The sequence below is a fragment of the Meles meles genome, chromosome X (genome assembly GCF_922984935.1).
Source record: "Meles meles chromosome X, mMelMel3.1 paternal haplotype, whole genome shotgun sequence".
NCBI lineage: Eukaryota > Metazoa > Chordata > Mammalia > Carnivora > Mustelidae > Meles > Meles meles.
Genome location: NC_060087.1, coordinates 14,024,151 through 14,049,025, shown reverse-complemented (window position 1 = coordinate 14,049,025; position 24,875 = coordinate 14,024,151). Strand labels below are relative to the sequence as shown.

The following is a 24,875-nucleotide window of genomic DNA, read 5'->3' as shown; positions in this document are numbered from 1 at the left end:
TTTAAAAAATATATGGTACCATTACTTAAATTGATGTCAATAATAAAAAGGTGACATTTATTAAAGCCAATTCATGTGTTTCCTATTCAAGATTTAGAATCACTTTAAAGCCCACAGACCTTTCTTTACGCTTAAAAAACCCCTAACTACACAAAAGCCATACTGCAAACGAACTGCTTTTATGAAAATTACAAAAGATCACCTATTGTGACTGGAAATGACGGTTTCTTATCGCATTTGTCTAAAAACTTTCTTTTAAAATTTTGCCAAGTGTACTTTTCAAAGCATGAGAAAAAGTTATTCATGTTCCCATGTGGTGTCAAACCATGCTGGTTTTCTTGACTAATGGGTTCCAATGAGAAATGATGGTCCATTTTTTTTCAAACCCCCAAACATTTTTCTTTTAATAAAAAGTATAACACTTTGTAAATGTTCAAATGTACCCTTTACCAGGTAGCTTATCTATCCCAGCGCAAGCACCCACACTCACACACACGCATCCACACACACGTTCTCCCTCCTCTACCCCACCACCCCCAGCACATATTTTACATACAAGGATGACAAATTAAGAAATACAATTTGATAGTGAAAACAAACAGTAGAAGACAGACATTTTTTTTCTTTACAAACAAACAAAAACCCAACAGCAATCAGATTCTCTAATTCTCAATCTATAACACCTTAGAAAGTGTTTCTATTGAAAGACAGCATCCTCTTAGACTAGGCTTTCTCCTTCATATGGTATGAATTGAGCCAAAGCCACAAACCCCCTTTCACACATCCTACTTTCCCAAATACCACTTGCATAAACTTAAAGCCAGCTGCTTATCAATTTCTTGGTAACTCTGGTCTGTTCTATCATTCTAATCACATTCTATTCTTTTATAGGCCATATCCCTTCTTAGTTCTCTCTACTTTCTACCTTGTCCCATTCAAAACATATTTTAAGTACATAGCTGCTTATATTTCTGACATATTTCAAACATTAGTATCAGTTCACGTTAAAATCAGAGGTGTAAGAATCATTTACAGATTTCAACTTGTAACTACTTTTTTTTCAGTTTTAAGACAAGAAAATTCAAGTAATTTCAAGTAATTCAGCTTGTTTCCCTGCCTTCATGTATCAGAGCACTCACCCTGACATTTCCTTTCCCACCCACCACCCTCCCCTTTTGCCATCAAGCAGATATAGTAAAATCAGACAAAAACTCATTTATATGTAGCATTGTGAACCAGAGCTGTTCCCCATTCCCAGTTTAACAGTGACTATAAATAATGCCTGTACACATACCTATTTCCCAACTATATTTTTCACAGTGTCATTTCTGTTACTTTTTTTAGGTAGCATGAATCTCATCAGCACAGAGAGAAAACTTCACTGAAAACTCATTGCAGGTACTTACTGATAAATCAATAGCTCTGTGGCATGCTTATGTTTTATTTTTGTTAGTTAAAGAAACTGGAGCTAATTACTAAATTGTTTAAGGAGTTTATAGTCATTAGATGATGACTGTTTATGTCCCCAGTAGCCTAATACAAAACATAACCTAAATTATTGTTTTCCCAATTCATTCTCTTTAAAGCAATCCACTGAAAAATTAAAAATCTAAAAGACACTGTCAAATGTTCTTCAGGGCTTTGTGTTGAGAATGTTGATTTTTCTCATTGATTAAAAAAAATCAAAAGCATGCTTTTCATTCTGTCCAGATTACCACATGGCAAATCACAGCCATGTGTTACTATTCACTTGTTTGGTGCTGTAATTTGTCACAAAAATGGCTAGGCCTGAATTCATTATTTTAAATTAATCACATTTCAGTATATGACCTCAAGATTTTCTTTATTTCACCAGTTTAAAATTCATAATTGAGGTTTATCTATCACTCAGAAAATCATATTGGTGGACATTTAAATATGGTATTTTATATGAAAATGGTATTCACAGAATACAGTTATTACACTTTATTTGTTGTGTTCTATAAACAGTTGGTGTGTGGTAGATAATTGGCCACATGTCCACTCGTCATTGATAAATCTATTTACACCTTTTTATCAAAAATATGGTATTTACATGTGTGTAGTTCTTTCTTCTGAATTTTGCTTTAGTTCATTTTAATGTAAAAAAATACCAAACCTCCAGAGTAATTTCATCTTCTTAAGAATTATGACAGTGAGGGCTTTGTTTTCTGAATAGGCAGCTCTGGGAAAACTTTGTCTAGGTTTCATGAAAAGCAGACATTTTCAAATTCTATATTATCAAAAGGAATGAGATTGGGTAAATCAAGCTAAGCTAAAGAAAAATATGAAAGACAGTGCAGCTACTTAAAAATGGGGAAAATAATCAAGAAGGACCATCTTCCATTTCCCCAGCCAATATTTAGGAATTCGTTGGTAAGCGGTGATGGTACCCCATGGTGTGCTGACTTCTCCCCGGTCCTCTCTTCTGTTCCTACATCCTCATACGACTAAGGGTTTTGGCCTTTGACAGCCAGCCTGGCCCGGGCCACCTATGTTGAGCTCTGGGAGGATCGGTCATCATGTGGGCTCCCATCAGAATTTTCTGTCTCGCCCTCAGAGATGGCCTGCATGGGCGCATTGTACAGCCTGCAGCGGACGCTGTAGCGACTGCTGCTGGCTGCAGGGGGTGCTCGGGAGCGGCCAACCCTCGAGGAGGCCGAGGTGGTGAAGTTCTTTGAGGAAAACCCTTCTGCGTTAACTCTCGGGGAGCAGGGAGAGAGTGGGGACAGTGCCTCGGCCCCAGGGGCCCCCTGATGAGCCTCATGGGTGCTTTGTGGGGACTCAGCTGTGAGCTCTCCAGGAGGTTTGGGCAGGATGGGACTCTTGAGGATCTCAGTAGCAGACATGCGGTAACTAGAATCCGAGCGACTTCCTTTCTTGAGGAGTAACAGCTTAAACTCTTCGTTGGACGTGTTGGACTTTTTGGCATTTCGGTAGATGAGGCCCGGCGACCTCTGGCTGTTTGGGGTGGTCACGTTGCTGTTGGGCGAAGTGCCAGAACCAGCGCTGCTGCTACTGCTGCCAAGAGAAGCCCTCGATTTGCTTCGAGCCGACATATCCCCAGAATCTTTTCTTCCAAGGACTTTTCTCTTAGACCTTTCAAGAAAAGGAAAAACCTCATTCTGCATGCATTTTTCTGAAACTGGAAGCGTTAAGTCACATTCGTGCACTGTCCTTGAAGAGCAGTTTGGTGTACACTATCTGATTGGTGAGGTGGCATTAGGGCACTGGAGATGCGGAGGGAGATACATTCCTTGCCCTTAGAGCACTCACGGCCTGAGGGAAATTCTCCAACAACCAGCGGCCTGAAATTAGGTTCTGTAAATGACCATCTCACATAATGACTCATGTGGAGGCTGGAGCTAATAGAGGAGGATTTCCTGGGATGTTTTGCAAGAGTATGAGAAAATATTGCTGTCTGACTTCCGGTTAGAGTGTAGGCAGTGAAGGACTGAAGCTTTCTCGTATTAATTCTGTCTCTGCATTACATATTAAATGCTCTGATGTGTGGGGTCGGCTTCCAGTGAGTACCGGAAGAGCAAAGCGAATAGAGGTGTGGATGGGACAGGATTAGCCATAGGTTGATGGTGGACAGGCTTGGGTAACGGATATGTGTGTCTGGGGAGGTACGTTACACTATTCTGTCAACTTTTTAAATTTCTCCCTATAAAAATATTTCTTACATGACTTTTTAAATCAGTCAATCATTTTTGGCTGTAAAGACAATTTTCTGTAGCTGCTTAGTAACAGCACCGTTATCACTCAGTAAATCAACTTTCTGTGAGAAGCTAAAAACCTAGACTGCCCCTGGAGCTCTTAAACCTCTATATACTGTAAACCCTCAAGAAAACAAGGTCAAAAAAAAAAAAAGTGTCATACACACACACACACACACACAAAAGGCAAGGTCATTTTTGTCACTGTGCTACACATAAATAAATCCTATACAAATGCAAATCTAAGATTACCAAGCTCTGTAAGTCCACCAAACATAGGGATCCATCATCATATTATTTCTTTTGATAAGTACATAGGTGTAAACTTAGTGAATCTTTGCATGATTCAGTATGTTGATAAATATTGGCAGCATGCTCTTTCACCAACCTAAAAATCCACAGAGTAGAGAAAATTTCAGCTTTGCAGTTGGAGACCAGCCTCATTTTGATTCACTGAAACCTTTGTGGTTAGATCGCATAGGCCAGTGTCTGGCACCCCAGTATGGTAGGAATTCCAAACTAGCATTTGCTTTTAACATCTACCATATTCTAGACACTAAAATGTTATTTTAGCATCAAAATTGAATATGTGAGTATAGGTATTTCCACTAGCAGGGAACGGGTAGAGAGGTTTTAACTGACAAGACTGGATACGAAGTGGCAGCACTGAGATTCAATTCCAGATGATTCTGACTCCACTACTTATGTTCTGTCCACTATTCCAGATACTGACATTTGGTCCTTTGGGGTAAGAACTTGACTCTCTAACTTATGTAGGATTTTAGTAACTTGTCCTAAGATAAAGTGGGGTGTGGGGAGTATAATTGGATCTTAGACTACACACAGAGCAAAGAAAAAAGTAAACTGATTCTTCACTCTTTGAGTGGCGAGATGTGCCTGGTAAGGTATGTATACACAGAAAGGGTTTCTGATTGAGTCTTTAAAAAAAGCTGTTGAAGAGCTGTGCTCCTTCTTTATGGGAAAACCACATCAACAGAAAATGCAAGTTCCCTTTAAAAGTAGAATTCCAGGGCACCTGGGTGGCTCAGTTGGTTAAGCAGCTGTTTAACCTGGCTCAGGTGATGACCTCAGGGTCCCAGGATCAGGCCCTGTGTTGGGCTCCCCGCTCAGCAGGGGGTCTGCTTCTCCTTCTCTCTCTGCTCCCTCCTCCGCTCCTGCTCTCTCCCTCTCTCACTCAAATAGATGAATAAATAGATCTAAAAAAAAATAGCATTCCAGGAAAAATAGCAAGCTTCTTGCAAAAAACTTGCTTCAAAAAAGTATAACTTCATGGGGCGCCTGGGTGGCTCAGTGGGATAAGGCCTCTGCCTTCGGCTTGGGTTGTGATCTCAGGGTCCTGGGATCAAGCCCCGCATCGGGCTCTCTGCTCAGCAGGGGAGCCTGCTTCCTCCTCTCTCTCTGCCTGCCTCTCTGCCTACTTGTGATCTCTGTCTGTCAAATAAATAAATAAAATCTAAAAAAAAAAAGTGTAACTTCAGGGGTGCCTGCGTGGTTCAGTTGGTTAACCGTCTGCCTTCAACTCAGGTCATGATCCCAGGGTCTCCCTGCTCAGAGGGGAGTCTGCTTCTCCCTCTCCCTTTGCCCCTGCCCCCGCTCCTGCTCATATGCGCATGCTCTCTCTCTCTTTCGCTCTCTCTCAAATGAATAAATAAAATCTTTTTAAAAAAGTATAACTTCGTAAGGTAGAAAAGGCAGTTTGCAAGATGTGTCCCTTGGGAATCCCATGTAGGTCCAAGGCCTAGTGGAAGAAGGTAGTCGTGGTTGTGAAAGGAGCAGGCACAGCACGGTTGGCTAGCTCAGTCTAATCTGGGTTCGCCTCTGTGCGAGTTCCTGCTCTGTTTGTCAGTCACTAACTGTAAGGAGGATATACTCTTGCAGACATGGCCCTTGATCGAAGGGGGCAGGGGGCAGGTGAGAGAATGTGAATGGGCAGGCTGGATACAACAGTGTCCTGCAAAAACAGCCCAGAGGACATCCTCTGTGCGTTTTGGAGTACTAATTTTAGAGAGGACCAGTGTTATTAAAGAAGTTTAAGTTTTAGGATGGGGGGGAGAAAGGAGCAGTGATTAGTTCTAAGCCATGAAACGCGCAGGTTCATACACTGTCTTGTCTCAAACTTGGGCTCTGACTGTTCAGTGAAGCGGCTTGCATCTCTGCTAGTGGAGGATTACGGCTGTGAGCATTTTTTCCCCTTTGGTTCAAGAAATCATTTCAGTCAGAGGTTACAACAGACTCTGAGCTTTCACTCTAAGTTACTTAATATTGTTTAAATGAAAACTTGTTCCAGGATGTGTTTCCTGTGGGAAACCCCCGTTCCTTCCACAGTTCTTACGGAAGGTGAGGTCGAGCTACATAGAAAGGCTCACGTTCGCTAACAGAAATATAAGTCTATCAGTTTGATTTGGAAAATGAGGTGTTTTTTTTTTTCTTGAATGCACCCCAAGTACACAAGGCTTTCCCGCAGTTGCATTTGATGAGACGCACTGAAAGAAGCGAAACGTTTGGTATTAATTGCCTCACCTGTGAATGACTGCAAACAAATCCTCAGTTGTACGAGGTTTGTTTGGAGACACGAACACACCTTCTGCTTCGGCCTGAGAGTCTTCACTAAGCGGTGAAATCATAGAGTCATCACTCGGTGACGATTCTTAAATGGAGAACAAAAGCATCTTTAGGAAGAGGTTAGCAGGCACGCTGCTGCCTTGCACTGGCTTGCAGCAGCAACAGTCAACAGATACCTCACTGTTGTTTTTAAGAAGAGAGATTATCGGGGAAGCCTCTGCCTTCAGCTCAGGTCATGATCTCAGGGTCCTAGGATCGAGCCCCGCATCTGGGCTCTCTGCTCAGCGGGGAGCCTGCTTCCCCCTCTCTCTCTCTGCCTACTTGTGATCTCTCTCTCTCTGTCAAATAAATAAATAAAATCTTTAAAAAAAAAAAAGAAGAGAGATTATCTGTCGCAGCTCAGTCAGTCCCTCAAAAACAAAAACTGTTATCTCACTCGTTTTAATAAGTGAAAAAAAGGGGGGAGGAGGGAAACCAACACCCAGGGCTGCACTGTGTTATGGGGAACATAAGAAAAAAACATAGTGAAGTGCCGTGAGACACCTCTCCACTTGTGACAAAGCCATCAACAACTGACCTTTCAGTGAAACCTCATCCACGCTTCCTTGGGTCTCCTCTGCTCCGCTGTTGTCAGAGGCACTTTTGGCGGAAACACCTGAAGCGGTATTTTCCTGCTCGGAACATTCTTCAGGGCATGAATTTGCAGTTGATAGCTCCGCTTCACAGCTGGTATTCCCAGGCACTTTGTCATGGTGGCGGCTCCTCCCAGGTTGAGGCTTGAGTGGATTGCCTATGTCTGTAGGTCTGGTTGGCGAGTCTGACTGAGCCGGGAGCGCATCGAGAGACTCGGGGTACGCAGCTTCCTCCCAGTCTGCAGAGATTGGCTTCTGCACCTGTGCCAGGGCCCCGTCTGGACCCGCTCCGTATTGTAGTACTTTGCCATCCAGCTCATTTGCGCGGGCACCAGAGACCCTCTGAAATCCCTCTGTGGGAAAGTCAAAATTCTTACTCGCTGTATTTTCCGGAATAGGCTCACTCTCCATATGTTTTTGGTCTTTTGTGACACTTGAATCTAGAAGATTGCTACCAGCTGAGGTCGCCGTTTCTGGGTCACAATGATTCTTTACATCAAAAGTACGTTTTTTCTCCAACTGTAGTCTATCTGGTCCCATCTCGACTGCAGAGGAGTCTAAGAAGGACAGTATGGTGTCTTCAGCAGAGTACTGACGTGATACTGATTTCTTAGCCGCATGTGGCTTAATCTTACCTGGAGACAGGGCAGCCATTGCGAGAGTGCTATCCTCTAAGTAGGGGAGATCTGCATTGTTGCCCTCTTTCTGCTTCACTTCTTCAGACTTGCTGATGGACCTCAGGTTAACAGATTTCAGGACTGTTGGTGTAATCGCAAGGGACGGTGGAGGGTTGGACCGCAGTGTTTCTCCTACTGGGTTCTGCTTACTATGAGCAAAAACATGCAGTGGGTGACGGTGGTGGAATGGTTTATTCAAGACACTGTGAAGAGCACTTAGGTCAAGATGGGTAGGAGGTATAATTGGAAGTTCAAGGTCTTTACTCAGTGACAGAGCTCCATCTTTTAAAGAGGGTTGCTGTAGTGAGGATTTCCTTTCTGGGACTTTCGGTTTTCTTTTGCTACCTCCAGGAGACAGCGGGCCAGAAAAGAAAGCTGTAGGGAAAGAGGAAGTTGGTGTTTCGGACTGGCTTGAGTAGCCACTTGATGGAGATGCCAAGCCGGCCAGCTTTTCTGGTGAGGCCAATTTAAACTCATTGTCAACAGAAGGAAGGGATGGGGTGGTCGCTCTTGATTCTGACTGGGATGTTTGGGATTCAGAGCTCTCTGGAGATTTGATGCATTCAATAACTGTGGTACCCGTAGCAGTGCTTGAATTGGATAAAGATCTGTAAGGATCATTTGTTTTCAAGTCATTCAGAAGCCAGAGATCTGCATAGTGACTTGATTCAGCACCTTCATCTTTGAATGGCGGAATATCTGGAGTGTCTAACTGAGGTTCCTTAATACCATGCTCACTCTGGTTCATCCAAGAAGATTCTTGCTTGGTGGGAAGGTTGGCATTTTCCATTCGAGAAGGTGTGTTGGAGAAATCAAGAGGCAACTTCATTTCCCTGGAACTGTGAGGCAGGAGCTGGCCACTGCTTATCTTTGGTTCTTTCTTCTCAGAAATGTCTGCATTTCCATCGGACTTCCTCAGTGATGAACTACGTTTAGGTGGGGTCGGCTTTGCCTTTGGTTTCCTGAAAGAGATGCTTGGTCTCCCCTGCCTCCTGTGGTCTAAGTAGTCCTGCCAGGCACAGTCAGGAAGAGTAGGAGGAACCCCAATGCCCTGGCCACTCTCTGGGCCCAGGGCTGCATAGTGACAGACATAACTCTTACTGCCTTTGAGACCACAGTCAAAGTGCATGGAAGTGTAGTATCCTTCTGTGTCCACTGAGAAGTGAGAGCTAGTGTCTGCTTTGTCTGATGGAGACTTTTCCAAAAAGCTGTCATAAGTGGCCATGCTTGTGAAGCTTGCGCAGCCCAGGCTGTCTGCCTTGGGGCGCTCAGGACTAAAATCCTGGCGGCAGGAGGCATCGTGGTGGTGGTGTAGGTAATTCCACTCACTGTCGCTGGTGTTGCTGTTGTTGGGGTCATCCAGCAGATCTGCCACAGTGGAGGTGAAGGAGTTGGCCCGGTGGCCTCTCACTTTATCCAGGGGGTCATTGTACTGCTCTGTCACGAAGACGTTGGCGTCCTCATTAGCATGAGGGGCTGTGTTGAGTGACAACTCCGAGTCACAGTGTGAAGAGCCAGTTAGGGGAGGAGAAGCCGCAGGAGGGATTGTCTCTGACGTCTGGGAGGGGCATGTGGAGCTGCTCCCACTCCAGTTGCCACTGGATGACTGGTGGTCATCTTTCTGGTCCATGTGGCTGCTGAGGAGGACGCCAGCTGTGGAGATGCAGTGGATGGGGCTCCCGAAGGTGTCTGAGTTGGAGGAGATGTCACAGCTGCCAGAGTCGGCAGCCACTCGGGACAGGCGTGACCTCCCTCTCTCATTTAACTTGTGCTGAGGGCTGTGAAGATGTTGAGAACAAGCCAGGCCCAGAGCAGGCTGGTGTTCCTGTGCCCTTGGGCTGCTGGGGGCCTCACTGCAATCATTTGATGATCTTTCTCGGTCGCCCATGAAGGGCTCCCCCTCTTCATATGCTGAGGGTTTAGCACCAACTTTGGGCTCAGCATCCCCACCTCTGTTGCCCTCCCGGGGAAGGCTCCGAGATCTTGTACGGCTGCTCACTGCAGTAGTAAACATGGTGTCGCCTTTGTCTGCCAATGCAGAGATGTTGCCAGCGGAATGAGAAAGGGAAGCTGCGATGCTTTGACCCCTTTGAGCTCTGATTCTCCTTCTGGATGGAGCGGCAATCAGAATATCTTCAGTTTGGCACTCAGAGTCCCTGGTTCCAGACCTCCTATTGACAGTGTTGGAAGGGTCTGGATTTGTGTGCACAATCACATTCCTTTCCCTGGCCACAGGGGATTCGTCAGAATCTAGGGCACATGGAAAGCATAGTGAGATATTTCATACATCAGCAGACTAATAGACATTCTGAGAGAGATCCACAAAGCTGGTGGTAGCATGTTGGATCTCCGAAGGAAAAAAATCAGTGTATAAAATTAGGAGAAAGTTAAAATGCTTTAGGGAATCTGTCCCTTTGCTGTTGTCTCTGTCTCTACACACACATATCCACAGCCGCACATGCGCGTGCGAGTGTGTGTGTGTATAATAAGAGAAGATGTTTTTAGATCTTTTGTGAATTTTCTCTCTTCACTATCAAATTACTTTGCCCCAGTAAGTGACTACGATTTTTTTAAATTAAAGTGCATTTTGTCTTCTTGGCCACTATTCTTTTTTATTTTGTAATATATGCTCAGCAAAATGAAACTTAAAATTCATTTTAAGTAATGAAAGAGATACTATAATAATAGTAATAATAGGAAGAAAACATAGGAAGAGATTCCTAAACACATGGAACAGAAAAAAATAGGAAAAAAGTAATATAAAGGGTAACATGTTATCAATATTCAGTATTTAATTGAATATGCTTAAAATTTACCTTTTTAAAATAATTAATGCCATAAACGTATATCTGTCTTCAAGTAAAGGTATAATTTTCTAAAAATAATCTTTCATTGAATCTTATTACTTTTTATTCCATCTTAATAAAACTTTAAAAAATTTCCAAAATATTACATTTCAGCCATAAGACCTGAACATGTATACCTAAATCCCTAAGGTTAAATCTTCACAGTGAAGAACAGAGATTCAAAAAGTAATACCACCCAGCCTGCTGAACACAGAACAAGTACATGCCTTTTCAAAACCTTTACAAGTTACAACACTATCTTTAAGGAAGCTGATGAAAAGGCCAGCTTCCATTTCATTTCCTTCTAATTGACACCCAACAGAATGTTAACCATTAACAGTTTATACTACACCTATTTCTTGTTGGACTCTTCTGGGGATACCCGAGATGGTTTTCCTCCTCCTCAGTTTTCGTCTCCGCTGTAGTACGGATTGTGAATGAACAAGAGAGCAGCGTATACTAGCCTCTCTGTCAAAACCAACTCCTGCAATCCACAAATAGGTCTCATTAGCCTTTAGAAATGGCAAACAAATTTTCATTTGCTTGGAACACAGTGATATTTATTGATTGGAAGTAAAGGAAGAGTTTGGATTAAGCCCGTGAATAAATATAAGGGAGCCCTTATTCAGCTCCTATTGAAATTACTCTGCAGTACATTAAGCTTTACTTCTAAATGCAGCTCTGCACGGCGGCTTGCAGTGCCAAGAGTAACAAGCAAAGAAGGAAAATCAAAAGAAAGAGGAGAGAAAAATAACATCAAAGAATCTCTCTCACACAGAACCAGCTCCTGAAGGACTTACAACCTTTAGTTACTACTGTCTACCGATCTATTTCTGGGCTCTCTGAAGCTGTCTTTGCATAGTAGATCCAGAGCCAAGATGTTAACCTGAATTAGTTCAGCTAACATATCCTGACCCGTTTCTTCATTAAAAACATCTTTGTGAGGTTTTTTCTCTCTCCATTACACCCCAACCCTACCCACAACCCAACCCAACACAATATTCTCTCTCTCACACACACACACACACACACACACACTCACTCTCTCTCTCTCTCCTGTGAGGAGAAAATAGCCTAGAGATTTGTTTTTAAATGATCATGTAACTCTTACTCCTTTCTTCTACTGACTCAGTCGGACACTTCTTGGTATGGCACCAGTGTCTTATCAATATAAAATAAAAATACAAGACAGTCCTCAGTTCTCTACTTAAGTGGATCTACCTTCACTATCAGCTATAAATGAAGCTTGAATTCCCAGTCTTTACAATACGTCTCTGTTTGCTTTTATAAATACAGGAGCCAAACCATGATGCTTGCTTGTTTCTCCCTCCATAATCACACTATTGATACGCACATGCAGTCTTATCAAGACTAGAATGGTGAGGAAGGAGGTGAGGGACTCACACTCCTGTCTGGCACATTTTTCCGAGTGAGCTTTGCCTCAAAATCAGGATGCCAAAAGTGCATTGGAATCTGGTTGGCTTATCTATCCCGATTGTTACACAAAGAATAGGTTGGCATGTTAAACCTCGGCTTAGCTATAAAACGAAGCAATTGGAGTTCTGCTCAGCATCCGAGTGACAACAGTTTCTAGAATTCACTTTAAAAAAATCTGTGAGATATCACATGATGAATAATTAGAATATTATTGGAGAATTCATACTAATGGAATTTTCCTTTCTTAGCTCCAAGCAAAAATTAAGATCTTTCATTCTCCTCATAATAATTACAGAACACATGGCACACAGACACACTTTATGTTATATGGACAAAATTAGCTTTCTCGTTAAAGCTCTTGAAATCAACATATAATCTGGGCTTTAGTCTGAGAGTTCCTGAAATAAAGCAGAAGGAAAGATTTTCCCTTTTCCTGAATCACAAGACCCATAATCAAAGAACTAAATTTGAAAACAAAATTTACTTACAGTGCTGTGAAGAAAGCAGGTGCTGCTTATAATCAAATGTTCCCAGAAGGGAAAGTTAGTTTAAGAGGATGCCAAAATGATACATTTTGACATCTACCAATGCCAGCCCATTTAGATTATGGAGATCAGATAAAATATGCATCCTTAGAATAATTTCTTCTGCAAGTTGAGTAGGTCATCAGGAAAATTTCTCCTAGCTCATAACCAGTTGATCAACCAGAATTCCTGTTTTTCAGGAAGGAAATAATATCTATACCAGATATCTGGTCATCATTTTCTCCCCACTGTATGTGAGAGAAATCTGAGTGGGATTAATAATAGCCATGTCCAAAATGCATCTCGAGTGACATGCCGTCTTTAGTCACGTGGTACCAGGATAAAAGTAATAACATGGCCATTGTGACATTTTCAATATACAAATAAATTAAAACATAACTATCAGAGCTGTTTAAAGAAAGCTCAATGGATAGATTATTTTCTGTCTATCTTTGAAAGTGAGAATATTTCATAACATTATTTCACTTGCAGCTAAGATTAGTAGATCGTTTCCTGGCATCTACGGTTACTACAGATAAACTTTTCAAGAAAAGTCTGGACAGGCTTGCGTTCGACTTAGGCTAACATTTAAACCCTCAGTACACAAGAAGAGGAAGGCAGAGAGGAATGTAAGCCAGGCTGGCTAGATTAGAATAGAATTCAGCTTTCATCTTTGAGTCTGTATATTTTTAGGTCAGAAATTACCAAAATCAATGCGGAAATCTAAACGATCTTTGAAACAAGCCTACCTTCATCCAAAGAAGCCTGAAAACAGATTTTATAGTTGGTCTACAGGATCATTACTTGCAGTTTGAGAGACCTGGGGTTTGCTGTTTTCTTTTTTGCTGTGCCATGCATCATTATCATATGACTAATCACTGCCGCTTTCTCCATTATTTCAGTCGGCTATGACCAAAGAGCTATTTGGTGACTTTTTTCAAAAAGAAACTGTCCATCATTTACATAACAAGCGGCCTAGCAGAACATATGCAAATGGATGTTCAAAACCGGACAAAAGCATATTGAACATCTTCTGGGTTGTATTCTGATGAAAAAGGTATTGCTTGTTTACAAAGCGGTATTCTTAACTGGCCCGCCCAGCAGCACAGGTTTTGAACATACTTAAAACACAGAATATTGCGACCCGACTTCCCCTAAGAAAAGAACAGAACAGTACCAGTGACATTGATGGGAATAATGCAAGAAGAAATCACTTGGGCGTCTTGTTTCATCTTTTCCTCTGGTGTTGGGAGAGGCAGTGCTTTGCTCCAGTTGGTCTGCTTGTCCAGTGTCGAGGGGATATTGTGTACTGGGTTTTTTGGCCTCTGCCCTAACATGACATCTGTATCTTCATCCTCTGGGGGATGGGACTGCAAATGAAGTACATTCAGACTTAGCCAGCATGGTTTATATGTAAGCAACATATCAAGGAATTTCACGGTTTAGTTAAGAACAGTGAGGTCAGAAATAAGCTTTTAGGTCAAAGGAAGAATTCCTAGAAATAGTTAGTAAGCACCACTAATTGAAAGTTACAATTTCAATAGTCAAGTGACACAAAAGAAAAAATGGACTTAAGGAACATGCTTTTCAGGTTAAATGGAATTAAGAGGAGAGACAGGGTAGCCATAGGTCCCCCAACTTGAAACTGAAGAAAAATCTTAGTTTCTAACCCAGTGACAGGTAGATTCTGGCTATCTCTCTCCCTGTATATTCCTAATGAAAGGCTTGAGAGCCCTAGATGACTGGAATCAAAGGGAACAGATAGATGATTTAGATGTCTATGAAAGGTTCAGAAAATATGCCAGAAAACATAGAGTCAGGAAACATTTCAGAACCCATCACCTGAAGGACAAGCCTGTCTACTCTGAGAGGCTGGATTCAATCACAAGGAGTTAATTTTACTGTAGGATTATGGCATTTGTGAATTACATTTCAATAATGCAGTTTCATCAACACTGTGTGCACATGGAAAAGCAACCCCTCTCCCCCACTTACTATAGTGGAAAATACAAAGGCAATTAATGGGGCAAAAGATCCAAGAGGTTTTCTTTTTCAAATTCGGAAGAGTAAAAGATCTTAGTTTCTTTCAGCTTTTGCAGTGGGAAGCTTTTCTTCTAGCTGTGGAGTTAGAGGCCTTGAGTTTGGTATGACATTTGAAAATTCTCCATCCAAGCCCTTGATAGATATTAGTATTGTCTACCTTTTATTTCAGGGCTGGGCTCCTAACCCAGATTATTAAAAAGACTCCACTCCAATTTTGATTTTGGGGTTGGGCTTCTAAACCAGATTATTAAAAGACCCAGTTTTCACCACTGACCCTAGTTTTCTTTCTTTCCATAATTTGGAGGAAGGTGAGTGTTTATATAAAATAAATATTTTTCCCCTCTTATTCCAGTTAAGTTTTAATAATATTCTGTCCTAAAGTCATGAAAAAAAAAATTTCTCATCCTCACATTTGGAAGCATCATGTCCTGCTGACTCGGGATTCACATATTGTTAAACTGTTCTCAGGTCCTCGTAAAGAGAAGATTCTAGAGCCATTTGTTTAAGTTAACCCCCCAGCATTTGCTTACCTTGTCAGAGGTATCTGCAAAGCCCCCCAACACACCCAACAGGATATGACTCCCCCCCCCCTTGAGAAAAATGTGTTCGGCATGAACATTTTAGTAAAACATAGCAACCTTCTTTTCTCTTCAGCTTTTGTGCAGATTCCCAGCGAAGCGAATAGCTCAAATAAAGTTGGAGCACAAAAGACTTTGTTTCCTAGGTAACTTCCAAAAAGAAAAAAAAAGTTTGGTGCATTCGAAAAGAGAGACAGAAAAAGAGGGAGAAAGAGCAAGAGCTGGAGAGAAACCCCCACCACCAGAGGCCACATTTTGTAGGCGATTCCTTCCTTGAATAACAATGGACTGAGGAACAAAGACAGAATAGTGACCTGACTACAGGCTCTGACCAGCAGCCAAAAGCGTGTTTTATTTAATGGAGACAGGGACAACCGGCTGCCAGAGAATCCTTTTGTCCTGTTCCCTTTTTTGATTTGAGAAGCCGAATCTTTACAGTTCTGATAAATACAGGGCAAGTTGGAATTTCTCTCCTTCGAAGTCTGAGGTCCAGGAGTGGCATTAGGTGATGCCTGTCTTGAACAGAGCCTTAATTGTAATTTAGAGGGGGAAGGTAAGTGAGAAAGAAAGCCGATGACAGGGCTGTCTAAATTACATTTTATTTAATTCAAGTTAGGAAAATATCACTCTTGAAGTGGATTTAAAAGAATATCTGTTAGTTGGAAAGAACAGTTTGTCATAGTTAAAAGAGAGAAGAAAACGTCTGGAGAGAATGGGATAGGGCTGTGATGTAATGTTCTCAGAACCAGTACCTTTCTACTCCATGGGGTCATGTGGCAACACTCAGTGGGGGAGGGCGAACGGGTGCTGTTAAACTATGAACATGAAATGCAAAAAAAGCAAAAATTAAAAACATGCACACAACACACAGTATACCCTGGTTAAGTCAAATCTAAGATAGTGATGAATGAGTATACCAGGATGACTCCCTCCCTTCTTTCCCTCCATATATGTCCTTATTTCAAGGGCAGATTAAGAGCACAGACTTTGGAGCCAGACTGCCTGACTTCAAATCCTGGTTCTACCATTTATTCGCTGTGTGACCAGGGACAATTAATGACTCAGCCTTTCTAAGGTCGGTTTCCTCATCTGTAAGGTAGGGAAATAATAGCATCTGTCTGCCCTCCAGGGCTGTTTTGAGGATTAAATGAGCAGTAAGTTGACAGAATTGACTTTAAAAAATGGTGGCACTTAATAAGGTCTGTACGTTTGTCAGCTGCTACCCCTGCTACTGCTACTATTATTATTACCCTTACCATGTAGCTGTGCTGTATCTGTGACATTGACTTTGCAAATGGTAACTTTCCTTTAGAGCCTAGTCCCATTTGTTAATTTGGGCAAGACAGAATTCTTTTCTTTCCTCAGAGTGAGTTTAGTTTCCAGTGAACTACTTGGAAGAAAATTCCCTCTGTGCACTTTCTTCATCCAGGCTGCTTTCCCATGCCTCTTTCCCATATTCACAGACTGTATTTGAAGACAGAGCCAGATTTAAGGGCATGTGACAGTGTCCCGCACTCAGAAGGACACCATGCTTTTTTGAGTAAGGGGCCCTGCGTCTTCATTTTGAACTTGGCCCCACAAATTATGTAGCCAGTCGTGTTTGGAGAATAATCAGGTAACTAGAATCCCCTTTTCAGGATCTACTGAGTAGGACATTGAAACTCTCTTAAACTCTAAACCATGTCAGCTTTAGATTCCGTTAGGCCTCTATTACAGCACTTTCCCTATCGCATTGCTTTAACGTAACCTGAATTCTTCCTGGATGTGTCTTTTTCTTCTATTAGGTTATAAATTCTTAGGGGTTAGAAGCCACATTTGATTTTCTTTTCAGTCTTCCGTGATGCAAAGTGGCTTCTCCTAGTAGGAACTCAAAAAATTATTGGTACACTTGAATGATATGAGCGTTGTATGTTTTAATAGGGGTGAGAAACTCCAAAAGAGTAAGGTTTGTGGTTAAGATATCAGGAAGAAGCAGACACCATCGAATCCAAGGGCACTGATCATCTTAGTGCAAGTAGGTGAAACAGATAGAGGAAACCACAAGCCATGTTTGGTTCCATCAGAGGCTCAGCATTCCAGTTCTGATTTTTCTTAAGCCTATGGCAGACCTCTGTTTTGGAGGTGGAGCACTGAAGGTCTGATTCTCTTCTGAGTTTCTAAATTTTAAGTGACAGGGTTGCTCATTAATTTTTAAGCAAAGCAAATGCCATCTCCTCGGGCCCAGTTAACTTTGATCTAGATGTTATTTAAGACAACTGATTTCGTAGGGTCTGTGGCTCCCTCACTGAAAATGATCATTTTGACAGATGTGCTGTATGTGGCCTGAGTTCAGATATTACCCCGCTTCTCTCCTAAGCCTCCATCACAGATAGTGATGTGTAGGTCTCAAGTAAGACCCCGGGGTATGCCAAGTAGAGAGCAAAATCATGGAAGCAGGAGAAAGGGAGCCTGAAAAGAAAGCTTGCATGGTGAAGGAACCCATGTCCAAGAAACCAGAGGCTCTGGTGTCTCATGAAAGAATTTAAAGAATTACACAGCAGAAAACTGCAGGAAATAAAACATATTAATGATATTAATATATTAATTTTGGTAGTTTGTCTTTAACCTTCTAAGTCAGCTCTCCTACTGAGTGTTTTTTCCAGGAGTGAGGGATGAGGAGTGGTTTTTTAGTTTTCATCAGTTTGAGACCCTGCCCCGCCCCACCGTGCCATTAAATAAGTACGAGGTAACATTTGGGAATGACTAAGGACTCCAAGTCCAGAGAGAGACTGTTCTGTTTTGGTCAGCCATCGTTAGGTCAGGGTCTCTGCAGGTTACACTCCACTGAAGATTCCTTCTCAACTGATCCGCCTCTCCGCTGTTTTGATAGGAGCTCCAGCCTCCAGCTTGTGTGGCCTGAAACTAGGTGCCCTGGAGCTTGTGTGTGGAAGGACTTTGTTCTTTGGTTTTACCACCACGACAAAAGCACTTGAGCTCCTATAGATGATCTGTTGATTTTGAAATGGACTTTGGTTTTATTTCTGCCATGAAATTAGTACCTGCTTAAGTGAAGTGTTTTAAAGCATTCTCTTTCTTGGGTGTTTGGTCAAAGGAAGTAAAATAGTTCTGATTATTTCTGATTCGACTTTTATATGGTGATATAATCAGTTCATAGGATTTTTTTTTTTCTAAAACTACCTGAGAAATAAAACTGAAAAGAGAACTGCTGCCTCCGGGCATCTCTGCACCGCCCAGCATGCCAGTCCTTAACCAGTGCGCATGGATAAGGTGAGGAAAAGCTGCATGCTGACCAGACTTGTATGAATTAATTTATCCTTTAAGGACTCTATTTAAATGAATCCTATTGCTTATTCTTAGTAAGACCTATAAGGGCAGAAACCATTTCTTGTTCATAAGTGTATTCCTACTGCCTTGGTAATGCTTAAGTAAAATCTGTTGTACTGCTAGCTAGCACCCCCATGTGCCTGACCCAAGCAAACAAAAATCCCCTCAAAAGAAATAATATCAGATTATCTCCACGTACAGTTTTGCAGTACAACATCCAGCACAAAGTCAAAGATAACAAGGCAAGGAGGAGACAAGACAGCATGTGCAAGGAGCATCCAAAACAACAGGTAAAACAGAAGCAGAGCCATAGGGTGTCCTGTTTTTGGAATTACCGCTCCGTGCAGGAGTGCAGTGAACAACCTTGGCTTCCCCGGAATAAGTATGTGGGAAGCCTCTTAGCCACTCATTGATTCATTCAAGAACATTTCTTGAAGGTCAAAAATAGCACCCAGGGAACCAAAGTGTCACATGAAAAATGATCTCTCTCTCATCACTATACAGTTCTTTTGACTTTTCCTTTTTTTATTTTTTATTAGCATATAATGTATTATTTGCTTCAGGGGTACAGGTCTGTGAGTCGTCAGGCTTACACATTTCATAGCACTCACCATAGCACACCCCCTCCCCAGTGTCCATCACCCAACCACCCTCTCCCTGTCCCCCTTCTTTTGACTTTTCTGTACTTTCAGATTTTTTCATAATGTTGGAGAAAAACACACACATAAAAATGTCTCTTTCTTTTTCCAGGCTCCCATTCTGGCCCTCTTACCCCTGATTTTAAGAGGCCTTAGACTCCGAGATGAGACCATTTTAGAATTAGCCACTACTGGTCTTGCCCATCTTGTCCCTGACAAAAGATGCTTCTTTGATGCTTTCACCCCATTTCTGTCCCTGCTGGCCCATAATTTACACTCTCAGATCCTTTCCCTGCCTGCCCATGAAACTGCTTCAATGAAAGTTAGAGCTACATACTTAGGGTCAGTGCTCAGAACAGGAAATAATAGACACTATTCATTTCTTCAGTTTTGTGGCTGTGAACAAGCATTTCTCTGAACATCTCAAGATTTTCCCCAACCTTTCTCTTACTGCCAAAAGAAAAATATAATCGCTCCGCATTTTACTTTCTTTGGGGTTTATTTTATATGCTGATGGGAGCTTATTTTGCCTCTAGACTCTCCAAAAGACATCTGTTAAAATGTTGTGGGTATTTCAGCAGAAAATGTTTTGAAAATTTGGCTTTAGTGTGTGATCTAACTGATAACACATGGCATTTATAGCAACTGACTTTCAGAACTGATTCATTACTATCATGCTGTCTTAAACATGAGAAATATTCACTAGAGAATGGATGCTGTGGTATGCTTGAATATAGGAATAAAACCTTAGAGCGAAGATGCCCATTACAAGCCACATGGGTTCCTAGTCACATGATCTGGGACCTTACTTTCTTTCCACTCTGGGGCCCATTTGTCCTTAGACCAGGTCCCTGCATTTCTGCACAAGGTCACGGCCTATCTAGGAGATGAAGGGGACCTTGTCTGCCTCCGATTTTTCTTACTGGAGTGTGTGACTGTGTTGCCCATAAACAGAAAGTGCCTCGATCTTTCTGGCAGGCTTAAAGGAAGCTGGCGACACCTTCCTCACTCAGCACTCTTCCTGCTGCAGTTACATAGCACTTTCTTTCCATGACACTGTCCCAGAGCCTCCTGTTGGCTGGCACTGTGCTCTTCCAGACATGCTTAATGACATCGTTTCTGACTCATACTGTGTTTCTCCCTTTCCTCTCTCCTCAACTCCAACATGGACCAAAGTAAATAACTGTGGGAAAACAGAATGAAGTAAGCAAGAGTTTAGGGTGCTTCCTGTGTCTCTCTCTCCTAAGCCTTTCTCCCCTTTCCTTGTGTTGCCTTTTCTACCACTCTCCCAGGAAAGCCAGGGCCTTCATGCTTTCCCTAGAGGGCCTGAACACAGCACCCCCAAGTGCCCAAACCCTTCCCACTGCACCCCCAGCCAGCTGTGAGGCTTGACAGAAGCCCACAGATGCATTCACATTAATGTGCTGAGAACTCCTAGTGAGAAGCCCAAAGGAACACATCTCTGAGGCAGAATTGTGGATAGTGGTTATAGGTCGGGAGGGAGATATTCAGGAAAAGTGCCGACTGAGTTCTTCTTTTAACCACTTTATATATTACTGTCTATGTAAAACACCAAAATGCAGAAATATTCAGGACTGGGGAAAATGGCCTTATCATTGATAAGTCTGTTTTTCCAAATCATACCTTTATTTCTCTTCCCTGCCAGATATTGCCACCACCACTTCCTCAATTCTCCTGAGAAGCACTTGGCTAAAGGAAGTACACAAAAGGCCAATAAGCATATGCAAAAGCCCTCAACATCATTTCTCATTGGGAAAATTCAAATGAAAACCCCAGTCACATACTGCTGTGTACTGGAGGGGCTAAACTTAAAAAGGTCAATAATAACAAGCGCTGACACACAGGAAGAGCGACTAGAACTCTCATAAATTGACGGGGTGCATGTAAAATGGTCTAGCCACTTCAGAGACCGGCAGTACCTGACAAACCTAAGCATATGTCTGCCCTATAATGCCCTCTCAGGTATACGGAGGTAAGAAGAATGAGTATGTCCACAAAAAGCCTTGCACAAAAATATTCATAGCAACTTCATTTGTAAAAGGCCCCCCGTAAAAAAGTCCTCACAACTAGAAACACCTCCATTATCTACCAACAAGAGAACGGATAAACAAATCGGGGACTACCATATTCATATAATGCAGTACTACCCAGTAATAAAAAGAACACGGTATTGATACATGCAACATTGACCTCAAAAAACTATGTGGAGTGAAAGAAGCCAAACACAAAAGAGTATGTGCTCATTCACTCAAAAGTGAATCCCACCCTCTTGATGGTCTGATAATGTCTTGGGTATGAGATGGGCCCCTAGTGAGCAGAACGTGAATGCAGTGGCAGGGGTGCAGTTTCCACCGCAAGAGAGTCTTTGTGAAAGACAGCATGCAGCTGCCAAGAATCTCTCTCTCCTTTTGATCTCAGCTGGAACCAAAGGCAAATTCTTTGGGTGAGGGAATGCAAAATGATTTTATGTATTTTAAAGTTCAGGAACACTTTGTTTAATGGTGTTCTATTAATGAAGTGATTTAAATGTGCTGAGCATAACAGAATTCTACTTTGAAGACTGTGTGGACGGTAGTCCCCGTGTGAATGGAAAAGAGGGCTCCAGGGAGGCCAGGAGGGAGACCACTTCCTGCTGCTGCTCAGTCATTTATTCACAGGAATTGCTCTGGACTGTCAAGGAGAACACAAAACCAGGCCCACTGGACCATGATCAGTGTGATGTGGATGCCAGTGAGTGTCTTATTCATCCCCTGTGGCCAGCTTTGCCAATTAGTGGGGTCACTGCCAAGGGCCATTCAGTATCAGTCCTCAAAGGTTGCTAGCACCAAATAAAAGACATGAGTGGGAAAAAGGCAGGCCGGGCTTTGAAGTGGAGGGAAGAAGGAAGTTTTGAACTGCTGCAGACGGCACAAATACCCTCACCCAAATCACAGGAGCAGGCAGCGTGAGTCCCACGATGGCCCATCGGTGCGGGGAGAGTTCCTCCCTCGCCCACCTGCCTTGCCCTCGGCTGGAGGCCCCAAGGTGTGCAGTGGCTGAAGACATGTTGTAGATTTGGCCTCACTCCAAGGGACACTTTTCCCTTGTAACTCACGCCAGTTGTGGCAAGAGCCCAGTAGGGTCATACTTAACCTTACCACAGCAAAGTTTTTAAAAAATAAGAAAAGAGAAAACCTTCTTATGCACAAGCCATGCATGTTCCACCTTTATTTTTTACCTTTTCCCCCCTTTTTAATTGACTCTTTTTTTAGTATAGCTCTATGAGTGTTATCACGTGCCTAGACTCCTGTAGCCCTCCCACTATTAGGATTCAGAACATTTCCATTACCTCCAAAATGTCCCCTGTGCTATCCCTTTAGAGTCAACCCCCCCCCCCCCCGCCTTAGCCCCTGGCAACCAAGAACCTGTTGTCCATCACTACGGTTTTGTCTTTTTGAAAGTGTCATATAAATGGAATCATACCTTTTGATACTGGCTTCTTTCACTCAGCATAATGCCTCTGAGATCCACCCGAGTTGTTGTGTGTGTCAGTAATTCATTCCGGCTCATTGTGAGTACTACTCCATTGCCTGCTTGTACTTAGAGCCGCGCAACGTCTCAGGTGTGCACGAAAATGTGAACCTGGCCATATTCCGGAACGATGTGTACAAGCAGTAATTTTATTCACTGCTCCACAGCCAGGCCCATGTTTTAAAAAGAGAGAATTCCAAAACTAAACTCTGCAGTAAGGAATTTTCTTTAGTTCTCACAGTATTTGATATTAACGGGGCTCGTGGGCTAACGCTGTCATTAGCTGTTGTGCTGCCTGTCCGGCTGTCGTCTGTCAGCTGCACATCTACTCTTCCGCACTCTGCCGGGACTCTGAAAGGAACATTTCTCTCTCCCCAGCTGCTCCCTGTTAGCTTCTGTCCTAAGTGTGTCAGCTCCTTTCCGCACTTACTGTCTCTCTGTCACCTCCGGTTCCCGTTTGCTACGTCCGCTTTGTGGTACCTTCCCGGTACTGAGTTCTCTGTGAAAGTACCTGCTGTGGATCAGTCTGTGTTCCTGGCTGGACCCCGACTGCTGAAGTGTGTGGTACCAGGCTTTCACCCCTGGCTTGCTTGTGTCTAAGGCATCTAGAGTACTTGCTCCCTCTGCTTCCTCACACCCTGAGGAAAACAGGGACCTGTGTGATGGTCTGTGGGATGTCGAGATGATAATGATGTCTGCATCTTATGGCGGGGAACAGGAGAACTGATGGCGTCTCAAAAGCAAACTGCTTCTGGTGATTTTCGAAAACAGGTATAGAGGGGGGAAAGTATCTGCCGGGGTCAGTAGCTGTATAGTTGCGTGTCGTAGGTGCTGTGCTGACTTGTCCCAAGGAGAGTCCCATATCAGAACAGCAGCTGCGAGTAAAGTTACTTAGAGCCAGTCTGTGAGAGCTGACAGCTGAGTTAAATGGAGCGTGTGACAGGCATCACCACTCCGGTAGTCTTACATTTGAAACTAATGTCAGGCTCTTCCAACCCTACTATACCAAGAAGAAACCTCTAGAAATTGAGGAAGTTAACCCTATACACACATGGCGTGGTATCTTCATAGAGCACTGCTCTTTCTGACCATGTATATCTGTGCTCAACACTCTTCTAATTTCTCGTGTCTGTGTAATAGATTCAGACATTGTAGTCTGACATTCAAGGTCCTTCGAGAGCTGGTCTACTGGAGCACTGCAGCCAAACCAAAATATTTGAATTTATGTATACACACTTCATTTTCTCCTGCCTGTGTGAGCTTGCTCTCATGGTTTCCGCAGCTTATAATCCTTTTCCTCCCAGTTTACACATGGAAATTCTACCCCATCCTCCAAGGCCTTTTCAGATGCACCCTTTACCATGAAGTTTAATCCTAACATCCAGCCCTATTCTAACACCACATACCAGTTAGGTACACATACCTTATACTTAATAACATACAATTTTCTCTACTATCCCATGTACTCTGTATGACAGAAATTATGTCTCTCATTTTTGTGTCAGTTAATTTTCTTCAAAATGAATAAATAAGAGGCCACAGTGGGAAAGAGAGCATTCCAAGTGGAGATATTGTTTTGAGAGTACAGGATATTTTCTCAAGAAGCACGTGTAGTTTGGTTTGGCTGAGGTCTAGGGTCTGTGCAATGGATTTGTGGGCAGTCCATCTGGAAAGATATGTTAGGACCAGATCATACAGAGGCTGGAGAGTTGGGCTAAGGATTTGAACTTATTTCTTTAGGCAGAATGAAGGAATTGAAGGTTTCAGGATTAGGGAAGAATTTTTATGTCAAAGATTCTCATACCAATGTTAGAATTTTTTGTAATCGATTTAAAGGAGCAAACTGGATGAGATAAAGGAAAGCACTTAGACTGAAGCAAGAGAGACTTAATTGGATGGATAGAACCATCTTGCGACAGGCCATAAAACAACAGAATATTTCTGAGAGAGCTTGAAAAACTATGAAGATATTTTATAAAACCAAAACACGACCTGTCTAGGACACTGTGGTATGTGTAATTCTTTTACAACAAAGGAAAGGCTTGGTCAGCATTTCTCAGTCTCAGTCTTGTAAACCAATAGAATATCAGAAATCTCCAGTGAGGACTCATGGAGAAAGAAGCAGGGGAGAGGCTGGATAAGAGGAGACAGAACTGGGGACGGGAGAGAGAGTGAGGCAGTGAGAAGGTCTTTATCCGAGGGCAGGTCAAATACTGCTGAAATGTCCCTCCTGCCAACTCTAGTCTTTAAGCCCTCTGTTGGCTCAGAACTCCACTCCCAGTCTTGTCATTCTTCTGTAAGACAGTTTCGTTGTTCTCAGAAGCT

The 24,875-nt window shown here is 42.6% G+C and overlaps 1 protein-coding gene and 1 long non-coding RNA gene across 2 annotated transcripts in view; one reads left to right on the top strand and one right to left on the bottom strand.

The window, feature by feature from the left end:
- The window catches only part of LOC123935015, a 54,355-nt gene that overhangs the window by 2,057 nt on the left and 27,423 nt on the right, over nucleotides 1–24,875 (top strand). Inside the window, exon 2 of the long non-coding RNA XR_006816864.1 lies at nucleotides 1,345–1,398. This is a non-coding gene — a long non-coding RNA (uncharacterized LOC123935015). The remainder of the gene's footprint in view (nucleotides 1–1,344; nucleotides 1,399–24,875) is intronic.
- Nucleotides 1,394–24,875, bottom strand: part of NHS (NHS actin remodeling regulator) — a 332,944-nt gene continuing 309,462 nt past the window's right edge. Inside the window, exons 4-9 of the mRNA XM_045995410.1 lie at nucleotides 15,810–15,872; nucleotides 13,614–13,806; nucleotides 10,828–10,959; nucleotides 6,898–9,879; nucleotides 6,279–6,405; nucleotides 1,394–3,117 (exon numbers count right to left, since the gene is read on the bottom strand). Of these exons, the coding sequence (XP_045851366.1) occupies nucleotides 2,511–3,117; nucleotides 6,279–6,405; nucleotides 6,898–9,879; nucleotides 10,828–10,959; nucleotides 13,614–13,806; nucleotides 15,810–15,872 (4,104 nt within the window). The 3' untranslated portion in view covers nucleotides 1,394–2,510. The remainder of the gene's footprint in view (nucleotides 3,118–6,278; nucleotides 6,406–6,897; nucleotides 9,880–10,827; nucleotides 10,960–13,613; nucleotides 13,807–15,809; nucleotides 15,873–24,875) is intronic.